The sequence below is a fragment of the Manis pentadactyla genome, chromosome 15 (assembly GCF_030020395.1).
Source record: "Manis pentadactyla isolate mManPen7 chromosome 15, mManPen7.hap1, whole genome shotgun sequence".
In the NCBI taxonomy this organism is placed as follows: domain Eukaryota; kingdom Metazoa; phylum Chordata; class Mammalia; order Pholidota; family Manidae; genus Manis; species Manis pentadactyla.
Genome location: NC_080033.1, coordinates 19,246,406 through 19,258,872, shown reverse-complemented (window position 1 = coordinate 19,258,872; position 12,467 = coordinate 19,246,406). Strand labels below are relative to the sequence as shown.

The 12,467-nt window shown below is 49.5% G+C and overlaps 1 protein-coding gene across 1 annotated transcript; it reads left to right on the top strand.

Moving 5' to 3' along the window:
• The first annotated feature begins 1,962 nt into the window (after positions 1 to 1,962).
• SBSN (suprabasin) lies at positions 1,963 to 6,098 on the top strand. The gene is made up of 4 exons (XM_057493575.1): positions 1,963 to 3,434; positions 4,853 to 4,915; positions 5,020 to 5,064; positions 5,926 to 6,098. The coding sequence occupies exons 1-4, from the start codon at positions 2,004 to 2,006 to the stop codon at positions 5,947 to 5,949; spliced, it is 1,563 nt and encodes a 520-aa protein (XP_057349558.1). The 5' UTR covers positions 1,963 to 2,003; the 3' UTR covers positions 5,950 to 6,098.
• The last annotated feature ends 6,369 nt before the right edge of the window (positions 6,099 to 12,467 follow it).

The window sequence follows — 12,467 nt, the reverse complement described above, 5'->3', positions numbered from 1 at the left end:
ATCTACCCTTCTCCATCCAGCCATCTCCTGGCATGAGAAACTCCCTCGCTTGGCACTGGACAAGGGCAGAAAGGCCACACCTGAGGTTGCCCAGGTTTTTGGCTTTGTCCCTGGAGTATGAAACTGGGAAACAGATTTGATGAGCTCAAGCTTGGAGAGGTGCACAATTAGTCACCCTCTATAGGCAGAACCTAGAGAAGGCCAGAGCTCCTGGGTCTCTTGGTCTGGGTGGAGCCAAGTGCCCAGAATCTGGAGTGGAACCCTGGGTCCTCCAAGGGGAGTGTGCCCTGTTGCCCTCGTTAGAACAAAGCTTGACAACACGTGCAGATTCTCACCACACCTGAGCACCCACACACATAGCGCTGCACCCCCACTGGCTCACACCCTGCACATTCCTTCCTGCCTGGCCTTCCCAACAGCAGTCCCACTCCACCCCCTCTCTCAGTCTCCCCTTGGCACCAAAACCCATATGTCTTTCACTGCTGCACCCAAGTGTACTCCCTACTGGCTCTCATTCTGTTGGCCTCTGCCTCTCTCTAAACTAGCTCCAGAAAGCTATGCTACCACAGACCTGCCAACCACCTCCTGTCCTTAATCTGGTGCCCCTCTTTGTGTCCAAGGACAAACTCTCAGCTCTTTCCCTCTCCAAGCTGTGCCACTATGTCAACACCTGGGGCTTCAGGTTGGGACTTAGGAGGCCCCAGGGGGAGGTGGGCAGGAAGGATGAGCTCCTGGCCCCATCCCAGGTTCCGGCTGACAGTCTCCTGCTGCCCCAGGTCTTTGGCCCCTCCCTGTGGCTGCCTCAACCGGCTTTTCAGGAGACACTGCGTCCTGTCCCAGCTCATGGCACTCAGCCCACTGCCCTTGCCCAAGGCCTGGGAGGCAGGAGGCTAGGGTTCTGGGATGAGAGTATGATCCTGGCTCCAAATTCTCAACCCTCCCTAAGGGACCTTAGGCTGCTCTGGGGATGCAAGTACCCTTCCCTCCAGTGTCCTATGAGGTTGAGGTACAGGCCTGGCCTCTCTTCCCTTGGCTTCCCTTGCAAGCACAGTGTGTGTACTTACGTCACATACTTCTTGGGAGTACTGCTTCCAGCCCATCCATTTGTTCAATCTATAAATATTTATTGAACCCCAGGCAATGTGTCAGAAGTTGGAGATGTAGCAGTGACCAACACAGAGAAAAGCCCTGTCCTCTAGAAGTTTACAGTCTAACAGGTGAGACAGACAATAAAAAAGATAATTTTGGATCATGTTGAGTACTTTAAAAACAAAAGGAGATATTACAGAGTACACCTAGGAGATGGCCAGGGAAGGTTATTTTGAGAAGGTGACGTTGGAGCGAAGAGCAGAATGAGGAGGAACCTGCCATGTGAAGACTGAGTTCTGCATTCCAGGCAGCGAGAACAGCATGTGCAAAGGCCATGAGGCAGGAATGTGTGGTTGAGGACCAGGGAGAAGGTCCATGTGGCCTGAGCATACTAAGTGAGGGGGTGTCAACAACAACAGTGAGAATAAGATCTGATGACTCCCTCCCCTGACTGCACCTCCCACATTTCCAGACTCTCATTGCTGGGAAAATGGGATCCTTAGGTCCCCAGAGAGGAGTGAAGATGATGAGGAGCCAGGCTTGGGTCCCAGCAATGGGAGAAGGATGATTGAAGGTGTGGTTGGGAAAAGGAGGCCTGGGTAGTGGGTGAAGAATGAAAATGAGGTGGTTGGAAGGGCAGACATCTGGGCTCTCGGGTGGAGGGCATGGACTGGGCAAGAAGCAAAGATGCCATGTGAGTGTTCTCCATTCATGACTCACCTCTTCCTCCTCCCCTTCATTGCTCAACCCCAAATCTCCCTGGGAAATACCTCCCTGACTGGGGACTAAGTCAGTGCCTCACAGAGATCATTTGAGTCATGGGGGGTGGAGAAGAGGGAGGGAGGGAGGCAGAGGATAAATAGCAGCTTTGCTTCCCTGACTTTCCTCTGCAGCCTCCCCACCCTGCCAACAGTATGCACCTTGCCAGTTTTGTCAGCTCTTGCTCCCTCCTACTGCTGCTGGGGGCACTGCCCGGAGGGGCAGCCGACGATGACCCCATCGACAAGGTCATTGAAGGGCTCAACCGAGGGCTGAGCAATGCAGAGAGAGAGGTGGGCAAGGCCCTGGAAGGCATCAATAATGGAATCACTCAAGCTGGAAGGGAAGTGGAGAAAGTTTTTTATGGACTGAGCCACATGGGGAGCCAGGCTGGCAAGGAGCTGGACAGGGGCATCCAGGGGCTGAACAACGGCTTGGAAAAGGTAGCCCATGGGATCAACAATGGCGTCGGACAAGCAGGAAAGGAAGCAGAGAAGGTTGTCCATGGGGTCAACAACGCTGCTGGACAGGTTGGGAAGGAAGTAGAAGAAGTGATTCAGGGGGTCCCTCATGGGGTCAACCAGGCGGGAAGTGAGGCAGGGAGGTCTGGCCAAGGGGTCCACTATGCTGCGGGGCAGGCTGGGAATGAGGTGGGGAGGTTTGGCCAGGGTGTCAACCATGGGGTCAATGAGGCCTGGGAGGAGACGGAGAAGTTTGGCCAGGGGGTCCACCATGCTGCTGGGCAGGCTGGGAAGGAGGTGGAGAAGTTTGGCCAGGGGGTCCACCATGCTGCTGGGCAGGCTGGGAAGGAGGCGGAGAAGTTTGGCCAGGGGGTCCACCATGCTGCTGAGCAGGCTGGGAAGGAGGCGGAGAAGTTTGGCCAGGGGGTCCACCATGCTGCTGGGCAGGCTGGGAAGGAGGCGGAGAAGTTTGGCCAGGGGGTCCACCATGCTGCTGAGCAGGCTGGGAAGGAGGCGGAGAAGTTTGGCCAGGGGGTCCACCATGCTGCTGGGCAGGCTGGGAAGGAGGCGGAGAAGTTTGGCCAGGGGGTCCACCATGCTGCTGAGCAGGCTGGGAAGGAGGCGGAGAAGTTTGGCCAGGGGGTCAACCATGCTGCTGGGCAGGCCGGGAAGGAGGGAGACAAAATAGTCCAAGGGGTCCATCATGGAGTTAACCAGGCTGAGAAGGAGGTAGAGAAGTTTGGCCAGAATGTTCATTATGCTGCAGGGCAGGCTGGGAAAGAGGGAGCCAAAATAGTCCAAGGAGTCCATCCTGGGGTCAACCAGGCAGGGAAGGAGGTGGAGAAGTTTGGCCAGGGGTTCCACCATGCTGTTGAACAGGCTGGAAAGGATGCAGACAATGTGGTCCAAGATGTCCACAAAGGGATCAACCAGGCCGGGAAGGAGGCAGAAAAATTTGGCCAAGAGATCAACCACGCTGCCGGCCAGGCTGGAAAGGAAGCGGAGAAACTTGGCCAAGGTGTCCACCATGCTGCTGGTCAGGCAGGGAAGGAGGCGGACAGGTTTCAGCAGAATGTTCATAATGGGGTCAACCAAGCCGGCAAGGAGGCCAACCAGCCACTGAATGTAGGTGAACAGGGGTGGGGAAATGGGGAGAAGGGGCTGGGGGAGGGAGAGGTTAATCCTTGGGACACCAGGGAGTCCACATGGCCTTCACTTGGAAAGAAGCTTGGGAAGCTATATAACCACATCCTCCTCCCTTCTCTCCATCTCCCTTACAAAGGAGCTGGTGGTCAGCTGCTCAGATGGATCAAGCCATCTTACCTGCAAAGCCCTATATCAGACAGTGTGAAAGGGATGCCGCCCTGCTTTTAGGAAGCTGCCTACCTAGTTAAGGGAGGAGCATGAAGCCTCTCCCGGGGAATAGGAAACAGTTACTGAGCCAAGATCTATTACAGTGCAAACAGAGTGAGTGTTGAGAAAACCCAGAGCATCAGAATAAGCATGAGGAATAGCTCTTGGAGGTAAGACCTATTCTGTTTAATTTTTGTGACAAGCCTCTGAGGTAGGGTGAAGATGCTGACTCCCTGATTCTCAGATAAGAAAACAGAAGCTCAGTGAGGTTTAAGGGGATTTGCCAAGGCCATGTGGCTAGCACACAGCTTGGTGAACTGCAGGTCAGGGTTCTTTCTCGTCCTGCACTCTGCGCCATCAGGGAGTCTCGCGAAGGATTTCTGATCAGTATTTATGTAGCAGGAACAGACACTGGAGGCCTGGAGAGGCCAGGACTGCCCTTCGCAGCAGAACAGGCGCCAAGGAGAGGGCTTGGGGAATGGGAGGCTGACTCCCGCCTGCCTCCGTTTCCCACTCCAATCTCCATGAGGAATCTTTGGGACCCCACCTTGAGTATTGGCCCAGACTTCAAAGCCCACAGCCACCTTGGCTACCAGGCAGGGAGTCAGGGATGGGTGCTGGAGGAGGAAGGGACTGTGTAGAAAGTGTGCAGAGTAGAGGGAAGAGCTCTGAGTCAGTGGCAGGATTCACCGGGAAGAGGCCAGGAGAGGGCCGTTTGTTACGGGATTCAGGGCTGGCCACAGCAGCCGGGGAGGCACTGCCGAGTATCTGGGGACAGGATTAAGGACAGGGATCTACCTGAGGTAGGGATCAGGTTAGAGTATGTGTAGAAGGGGTAGATTTGAGGTCAAGGCTGAGCCTAGCAGTGATTCTGGTATTTGCGTGGGTCCCTCGGGTTCCCTTTCTAGCCAGGTCCCTTCTCGGTGACTGAGAGCATTTCTTTCACTGAAGTAAAAAGGAATTGGGGATGACTAATCAGTAGGGGCAGACATTCTTCCCATCTCACACAGAATTCCCCCAGCAACACAGGCTTTGGGTTTTCTTTCTGGACAGTGAGGGAGCATGGGGTTATTGTAAGCCTCCCACCCAAGCCCCAGGGACCCAAGAGGGCAGCAGGTCACCAGGGAAAAGAACTTGGGAGACCCTCCAGGGCTGAGGGCTTGTAATGACGGTCTGGGCTTCACCCGCAGGGCAGTCATCACGGCGTATCCAGCGGCCAGCACGGAGTGGGCACAACCACGTTAACATCTGGAGTAAGTCCCCTGACACGGCATGGCTCTGGGGTCGGGGCAGTGGAGCCCCCCTAGACAAGTGGGGGGACAGGCTGGTGACTGACCCTCTTGTCCTTGGATTCCAGGCCTCAGTCAATAGACCCTTCATCAACTTTCCAGCTCTGTGGAGGGTGAGTGCCCATGTGTTTCTGCTTTCTGCTCTCATCTGGGGAGATAATTCTTACACCGTCTTCCCACTGCCTCTTAGGGACAGCATCACTGTGGACAGACTCTCAGCTTTTGCAGAGACCATGCAACCTGTTTCCCAGCTTGGGTCTTCCCTTTCTTCCCCTGCTCTTTGCCCTTCACATCCTGCTCCCATCTTTTGGGTGCTTCCCATTCCAAACACAGCTGGCAGAAGAGACCTCCAGGGGCCCTTGTGCATCTGGGAGCCAGGGAGGGGGTGCTGCCATAACCATCCCTTCCGTGCGCCTGCCATCTCTCCTCGGATTCCCTCCCTACCTCAGCCCCCGGGGACTAGCTCTGCAGCCTGGCCCCTGCTGCCTGGAAGCAATATGCTGGGTGGTGGGAACCTGTGGGCCTGTCCTGTTCCTGGGTGATGCTCCCACTCCCAGTATAAAGGCTTCCATGGGATCCTGGTCCTCAGTCTGGGCCAAAAGTAAAGTCCTAGCTCTTCTCTTCGCAGTTGGTACATCAGCTGCCTGAGACTAGGGTGAAAGGGTGAAGGTATGACAGGACTGCACCTGGAAACGAAGGCCCACCCTTGGTTATTCCTGGGCTATGTTTATTCCCCTGTGAGGCAAAACAGACAAGGCTTCTCGGTTCCTTCCGAGGCTGCTGGCGCCTCTGCCTAGGAGGGCCGGCTCCCTGTTCTTCCTGAATCTAGGAATATATTCCCCAGAGCATGAGCAATGCCTAGGCCAAAGTAGCCAGTCTCCCACTCATTTCTTTAAGAGGCATGAGGGCAGAGATGTTGGTCCCCTCAGGACTGTGTCCCCTGCATTCATTCCCTCTTTCCTTCTCTCTTCCAGAGTGTAGCCGACATCGTTCCTTGAACTGAAGCACTGGCCTTATGGAGCAGACTGACATTTCTATTGGCAAAGTAGTTGGAATGACTTGGAGGATCTGGGGTGGGGGGATAGATTTCCAGAGTCCCGTCAGGCGGCTGTCCTGAGATTTGTGAATAAACGTGTGCCACACTGTACTTTCATGGTCCGCTGTGCTCCTGAAAGGAGGGGTTGGTGGGCCAGACTTGTCTTTTCTCCTCCTGCTGCTTTCCTGAAGGAGCTGGGGTTCTGCACAGGATGCACAGGATGAGTTGAGCTGGAAATTTCAGGCTGACCAGATCTAAGAAGGCAGGTACAGGGACAAGTCATGCTTCACTAGTGTGCAAAGTGCATGCTTGGCACTGGGAGGACCAGCCATGTAAGGAAGGCCACTTCAGGTCAACAGGACTGGCAGAAGCACCAGCGGGGAGAATGCAGCGAACCTAGGTGGAGCCAGGTTGGGGAGCATCCTTCTCCAGGGGCTGTGGCACCCGAGTAACAGTGGTAACTTGTATTTACTGTGCAAAGTCAGGCTGTCTGCTAGCTACTTTATATGCATGATGTCACTGAATCCTCCCAACCATCCAGTTAGGTAAGAGGTCCTATGTTGCCCCATTTTATAGAGAAACACATTGAGGCTTATACAAGTTAAGAAACATGACCAAGATCACATAGTAAGTGGAGGAAGAAAAGCCCATGAGCTACAAGAGATACTCTGAAAATAGAGTCTTCTTGTTTGGTGTCAGTAGGGAATGGAATCAGTTAACAGAGAGAGAGGGAAGAGACACCTATGGGGATCCTCCCACAGGGAGGAGGACAAAGGCTCAGAGGGAGGGCACACTGATGACAGGAGGGAGGGGCTCTGTAGAACAGGAATGGTGACATGCAAGGCCCCGTTTTCAGATGTGTGGATGACTCCAATTCCAGAGGAGTAATGATAGTAACTACCGGAGGTCAAGCACTTACAGGCTCCTGGTAAGGTGTGAAGACCTGTTCACACTCTCTAACCATTTAAGCCTCCCACAACGCAAAGATGGACGTCCTCTTATGATCCCCATTACATGGCTGAGGAAACTGAGGCTCATAGGAGCCAGGGCACTTGCCAGGGTAAGCAGCAGGCAGGCCTGTTTCCTGAACCAGACCTTTAACAGCTTATCGGGTCTCACTTGCCAAGCCTTGGCCCAGGAGCTGGCAGACCTTTGCTCCAATCAGGGCCATGGGCCCGAGGCAGCTTACTTCCCCTCCAGGGGCCACAATTTCTTCCTATATAACATGGGTTGGGGTGTCTGCAGGGGAGGACTACAAACATGGCTCCCAGCTTCAAAATTCATCAATCATGGGACCAAAATTTTCCCTTGGGGAATTTACAGGCTTCCGGGGCGACAAGGCATATAAATGAATATGTAAAGATATAAATAAGCAAAAATATGAAAACTACAAAGCAGTGCATTAATAAGAACTAAATGACACACCAGGGGGGGAAGGGGCGGGGCCCACATGTGCACAATAAAGGTGATGTTCCTGACACTTATGGTCACTATTTTTCCTTATTTGTAGAATATCATAATTTTTATCACCTATTTCTTCCCTTTCCCAGCAATATTTTAATATGAAAATATTTCAAACATACCATAAAAATGAAAGAATTTTACAGTGAATGCCTGCATACCCACCACTTAGAGTCTACTGTTAACATTTAACAATGCTTGTTTATCACACATCTGTCCATTACACATCTATCCAACTAACCACACATGTCAATACATTTTTTGATGCATTGCAAAGAAAATTGCAGACATCTGTTTCCTGCATTTTGATAAATAGAAGCATTCATTCATGTCACACATTTATTGAGGGTCTATTCTGTGCTGGACATATTCATATGGACCAGAGGAGGGAATATTCCCGGAAATATTCTTTCATCAAGTAAAAGCTTTCATTGCTTTTATCTGTATGCACATTTTCTTGCTGGGTTTGCTTGGATGGGGTTCCTGAAAGTGCTGAAGAGATAGGGGATAGCTGTGTTGGGGGTCAACCCTGGGAGGCTTCTGGAAAAGAAGAGTTTAGCTGGTTTTGACAGGTGAAAGAAGTAGGGCCCACCCTTGCCTGGAGGCCTGGTGTGAACTCCTTCTGCATGAATACTCCCCGTGGATTGCTTGTTCCCCATGTCAGCTCCTCACTTTCAGGTCGGCTCCCCTGACCACCCAGTGTGAGTCAAGGGCCACCTTCATTGTTCTCTCTTATGCACACTGAACTTTTTCTTTATAGTGCTTATGACAGTAATGATATATTTACTTGCTTCATATCCATTTCATATCCCCCTAGACTAAGAGGTTCAAGAGGAGAGGTTGAGGCCAGCTTGGTGGCCAGTGGAGGGAGCACCGGCTTGAGCAGATTTGGGAAAGGCTGATCAATAAGTGTGAGCAGGAGCTAGGCGCCTGGGACAGACAGGTGGGGCGTCTAGGGAGAAAGGAAGAGGAGGACCAGCTTCTCCAGATGTGGAAGAGCGGGGAGGAGTTTGGGTGGGGAGGGTCCCAGCCATCTTTTATTGGGTGTTGACTACATCTGTGCTGGGCACGGACGGGTGTGATTCATTCTCTCTGCACAACCCGATGGCAGGTGCCATCACTCCCCAGGCTGAGGCTCGGAGGAGGGGTTTGAGTTGCCTGCGGCCCCTCAGCTAGTAAGTGGTGATGGCTGGGCTCCTAGCCAAGAGGGGGAAGCGGTGATTCAAAGTACATCCTTTTAAGAATTAAGTTTTTCCTTCTGGTTTTTGCCCATATCCCTAAAAAACTTTAAAAACATACCTAACCTTATACCTAGCCACTTTACTCTTCAGACTTCATTTGCTTTAATTAAAGTGCAAAGATGTATTTATAAGCATGCCCATTATGTTCCTAGAGTAACAAAAACTAATATTCAAATAAAATTTTTAAAATTGGTGCTATATTAAAATTATGCTAACTTCAAGGATATAATAAATATGATAAAGAGAATTATTGTTAGTTAAGGACAATAGAACTATTAGTTGAAATCAGTTAAAGATAAGATCTTATATAGAAACATATTTATGATATTTTTATGTAAAAATAAAGAGGTTATTTATTCTACCCACTGCCTCTGAAGACAGAGATCTCCACTTTTGTCAATGTGTTCTTATTTATAAGCAAAAAAGTAAAGATTAAAATCAAGACTATATCATGACTTTGTTGGTACTGAGGCATTACTTCCCTTGTGGGCTTCTTTCTTCCAAAAAACATTAAAACATATTTTATCAATTATGTTGACAAAAAAGAAATACATTAAATTTTATATATGAAATCATCAAAAAAATGAAGTTTCTCCTTCTGAAAGGAGGTGTGTATGTGTTCGTATGTGACTCAAAACTTAAACATTGTCAAGAAGTATTCCAACAACATCAACATATAACAAGAACATATACTGATACTCCTGTGTGCCAGTCACTGTTGGCATGTATTACCACCTTAACCTGCATGTTTGCCCTCTTACAGACAAGGAAACTGTTGCACAGATAGGGCAAGCTCGCAGCTCCTAAGAGGTGAAGCTAGGACTTGAACCCAGGCTTCAGGATAGGGACTACGGACAAGATGAGCCAGTAGATGCCAGTTTGAGGCCAAGACTCATAGAAGGGAACAGAGACACCACCCAGACCTAAGGCCTCATCTCCCCTCTATATTTACGTCCAGCCTCTATCCTTGCCTTCCTGGTCTCTGTACTCCCCACCCACCATCTGTTCCCCAGAGGAACCCTGTTAGCTCCTGAATCAGATCACAGCCTTCCTCAGCTCAAAGCATTCACAGCTGGTTCTACCTCATTCAAAGTCCACATAATGGTCCCCGAGGCCATGCCACATGGCCCACTTACTTCTTTGACATCAGCTCCTCCTGTTTCTCCCCTGCTCCAGCCATAGTGGTCCTCAAATAGAGCAAGTAGACTCCTGCCTCAGGGCCTTTGCTCTGCTGCTCCCTCTGCTTGGAATACTCTATCCCAGATATCCTCATGGCTTACTCTCTCAGGTCCTTTGGGTCTCAGTTCATAGGTCACACATTTCAAAAAGCCTTTCCTGACCACCTCATTAATTAATTAATTAATTGAAGTACCATTGATATACAATCTTATATTGGTTTCAAGTATACAACACAGTGGTTCAACAGTTACCCATATTATTAAGTCCTCACCTCAACTAGTGCAGTTACTGTCTGTCAACACAGGAAGATGTTACAGAATCATTGACTATACTCCCTATATTATACTACTATTCCCGTGGCCAACTTACATTATGATTGAAAATTTTTGTGCCCTTTTATCCTACTCAACTTCCCCACCCACACACCCCAACCCCTTCCCCATGGTAACCACTGGTCCCTTCTCAGTGTCTATGAGTCTACTGCTCTTTTGTTCATTTTGTTTTGTTTAGTTTTTAGATTCCACACATAAGTGAAATCATAGGGTGTTTGTCCTTCTCCGCCTGGCTTATTTCACTGAGCATAATACACTCTAGCTCAATCCATGTTGTTGCAAATGGCAGGATTTTTTCTTTAAGGCTGAATAATATTCCATTGTGTATATGTGCAACATCTTCTTTATCCGTTCATCTATTGATGGACAGTTAGGTTGCTTGCATAACTTGGCTATTGTAAATAATAGGGGTGCATATCTCTTTTTGAATCAGGGATTTTGTTTTCTTCAGATAAATTCCTAGAAGTAGGGGCATAAAGTATTACTATTTTTGGTCGAGGAAACTCTGTGCTGTTTCCCATATTCCCACCAACAGTGTATGAGGATTCCCATTCCTCCACATCCTCGCCAACTTGTTATTTCTTGTCTTTTGGATAGTGGCCATTCTGACTGGTGTGAGGTCATACCTCGTTATGGTTTTGATTTGCATTTCTCTGACTATTAGCAATGTGGAGCATCTTTTCATGTGCCTGTTGGCTCTCTGTATCTCTTTTCCAGACCACCCCATTTAAAATACTCCCTCTGTCTTCTCTATTCTCCCACTCCACTGATTTTTCTTCATAGAGCTCATCACCACCTGATATGTTTACTGTCCAATTTCCCCTACGATGAATGTGAGCTCCCCAAAGAGAACTTTTGATCATTTTGTTCTGTGCTGTTGACCTCCTGCTTAGAACAGGCATGACACATAGCCAGTAGTCAATACATATTTGTTGAATGAATGTAGTAGTGAATTAGAGAAAAAAGCTGAAATCAGAGGGTCTTGGGCATGATGTGGGCATGTCAGATTTATGGATTCTATTGTGTACAAGAACTAAGACATGGTGATGTAGGAGAAAAAGCTATTTGGAGTCAGACACACTTGGGTCAATTTCTGACACTTCCCTTTGACCAAGATATTTTCAGATATGATCTTGCATATGTATCAGACAGCTCTAGGCCTGTTACCTGATCTGTAAAATGAAAATAATGTCTGTCTCTTGAGGTTATAGTGAGGATGAAATGAGGTCATGCCTGTGAAAGCACCTGGTCTCCCATTTGGTTCATGACAGCTATTTAATAACTAAACCCGAGGACTGATTGAGGTGACCTCTCAGGTCCAGAAATGTCTGAAGGGCATTTTTTCCCAGAAGATAGAACATGGGACTGTGGGTGGCATGTGAGAATTTATGTGGTTCATGAACATGCCTTTGAATAAATCTCAGTCACATGATGAGAAATTCACTCTTGTCTCAATTTTCTTTGAAGCATTCTGATTATATTAAACTCCATTTCTGTGCCCGTGTGCCTTGAACACCTCCATCGAACTTGCTAATCTCCGTTTTTAACAAAAAGGGTGCAGAGATGCAGCCAGCTATAATGTAATACCATTGTTGGTTCCCCACTGTGATTTTCTGGTACTTTCTATTTACAAGCAAGTGATCCTGGCTTTCTGTTCGGTAGTGATACAAAGTATTCTCTTAAAATCTATTTAGGAAAGTAAACTGGCTTAAACAAAAATATTAGTAAATAGAGAAGGCCAGGGCAGACACACGCCCTTGTGATGGTGGCGTCCTGTGAGGGAGGGGTGGGAAGGTGTCTTTGAGTCAGCCAGCTCTGCACCTCCCGCCCTGAGGTCCTGCCCTGTGGAAGTGGGAAGCAGCAGGCTCAGAGGCTGGGTGTCCGTCACCAGTCCTGCAGGCCTCAGATTTACCCCTGCTCCTTGGCCCCCGTGGGGCCCCAGGGCAAAACCAAAACCAGTCCTATCCAGAGAAGAAGGTGGGCTTGGCAAAGCAGAGGGAGGTCTGCTATGCTGAGATGACAGAAATGCTGCAGGCAGGGACTTAGGAATGAGGAGGGCCTGGGCTTGGCTTTGGTTCTGTCACGAACTCACCTCGTCCTCTCTGAGCCCCAAGTGCTCTGTCTCTAAACGGGGAAATAATAAGACTGATCTCCCAGGGCTCTCTGATCCTTAAAGTGCTCGGTCCATTGCTGGGCACATAGGAAACTCGTGATAAACTGGAGCTGCGATGATGACGATGATGATAATGGCCACCACCACCACCATT

Bases quoted from the DNA above. Each gene is read 5' to 3' on its own strand.
- SBSN (XM_057493575.1), top strand. From the start codon at position 2,004: ATGCACCTTGCCAGTTTTGTCAGCTCTTGCTCCCTCCTACTGCTGCTG. The intron at 3,435-4,852 runs GTAGGTGAACAG...CTTCACCCGCAG, and splicing joins AGGCCAACCAGCCACTGAAT to GGCAGTCATCACGGCGTATC. The intron at 5,065-5,925 runs GTGAGTGCCCAT...TCTCTCTTCCAG, and splicing joins ACTTTCCAGCTCTGTGGAGG to AGTGTAGCCGACATCGTTCC.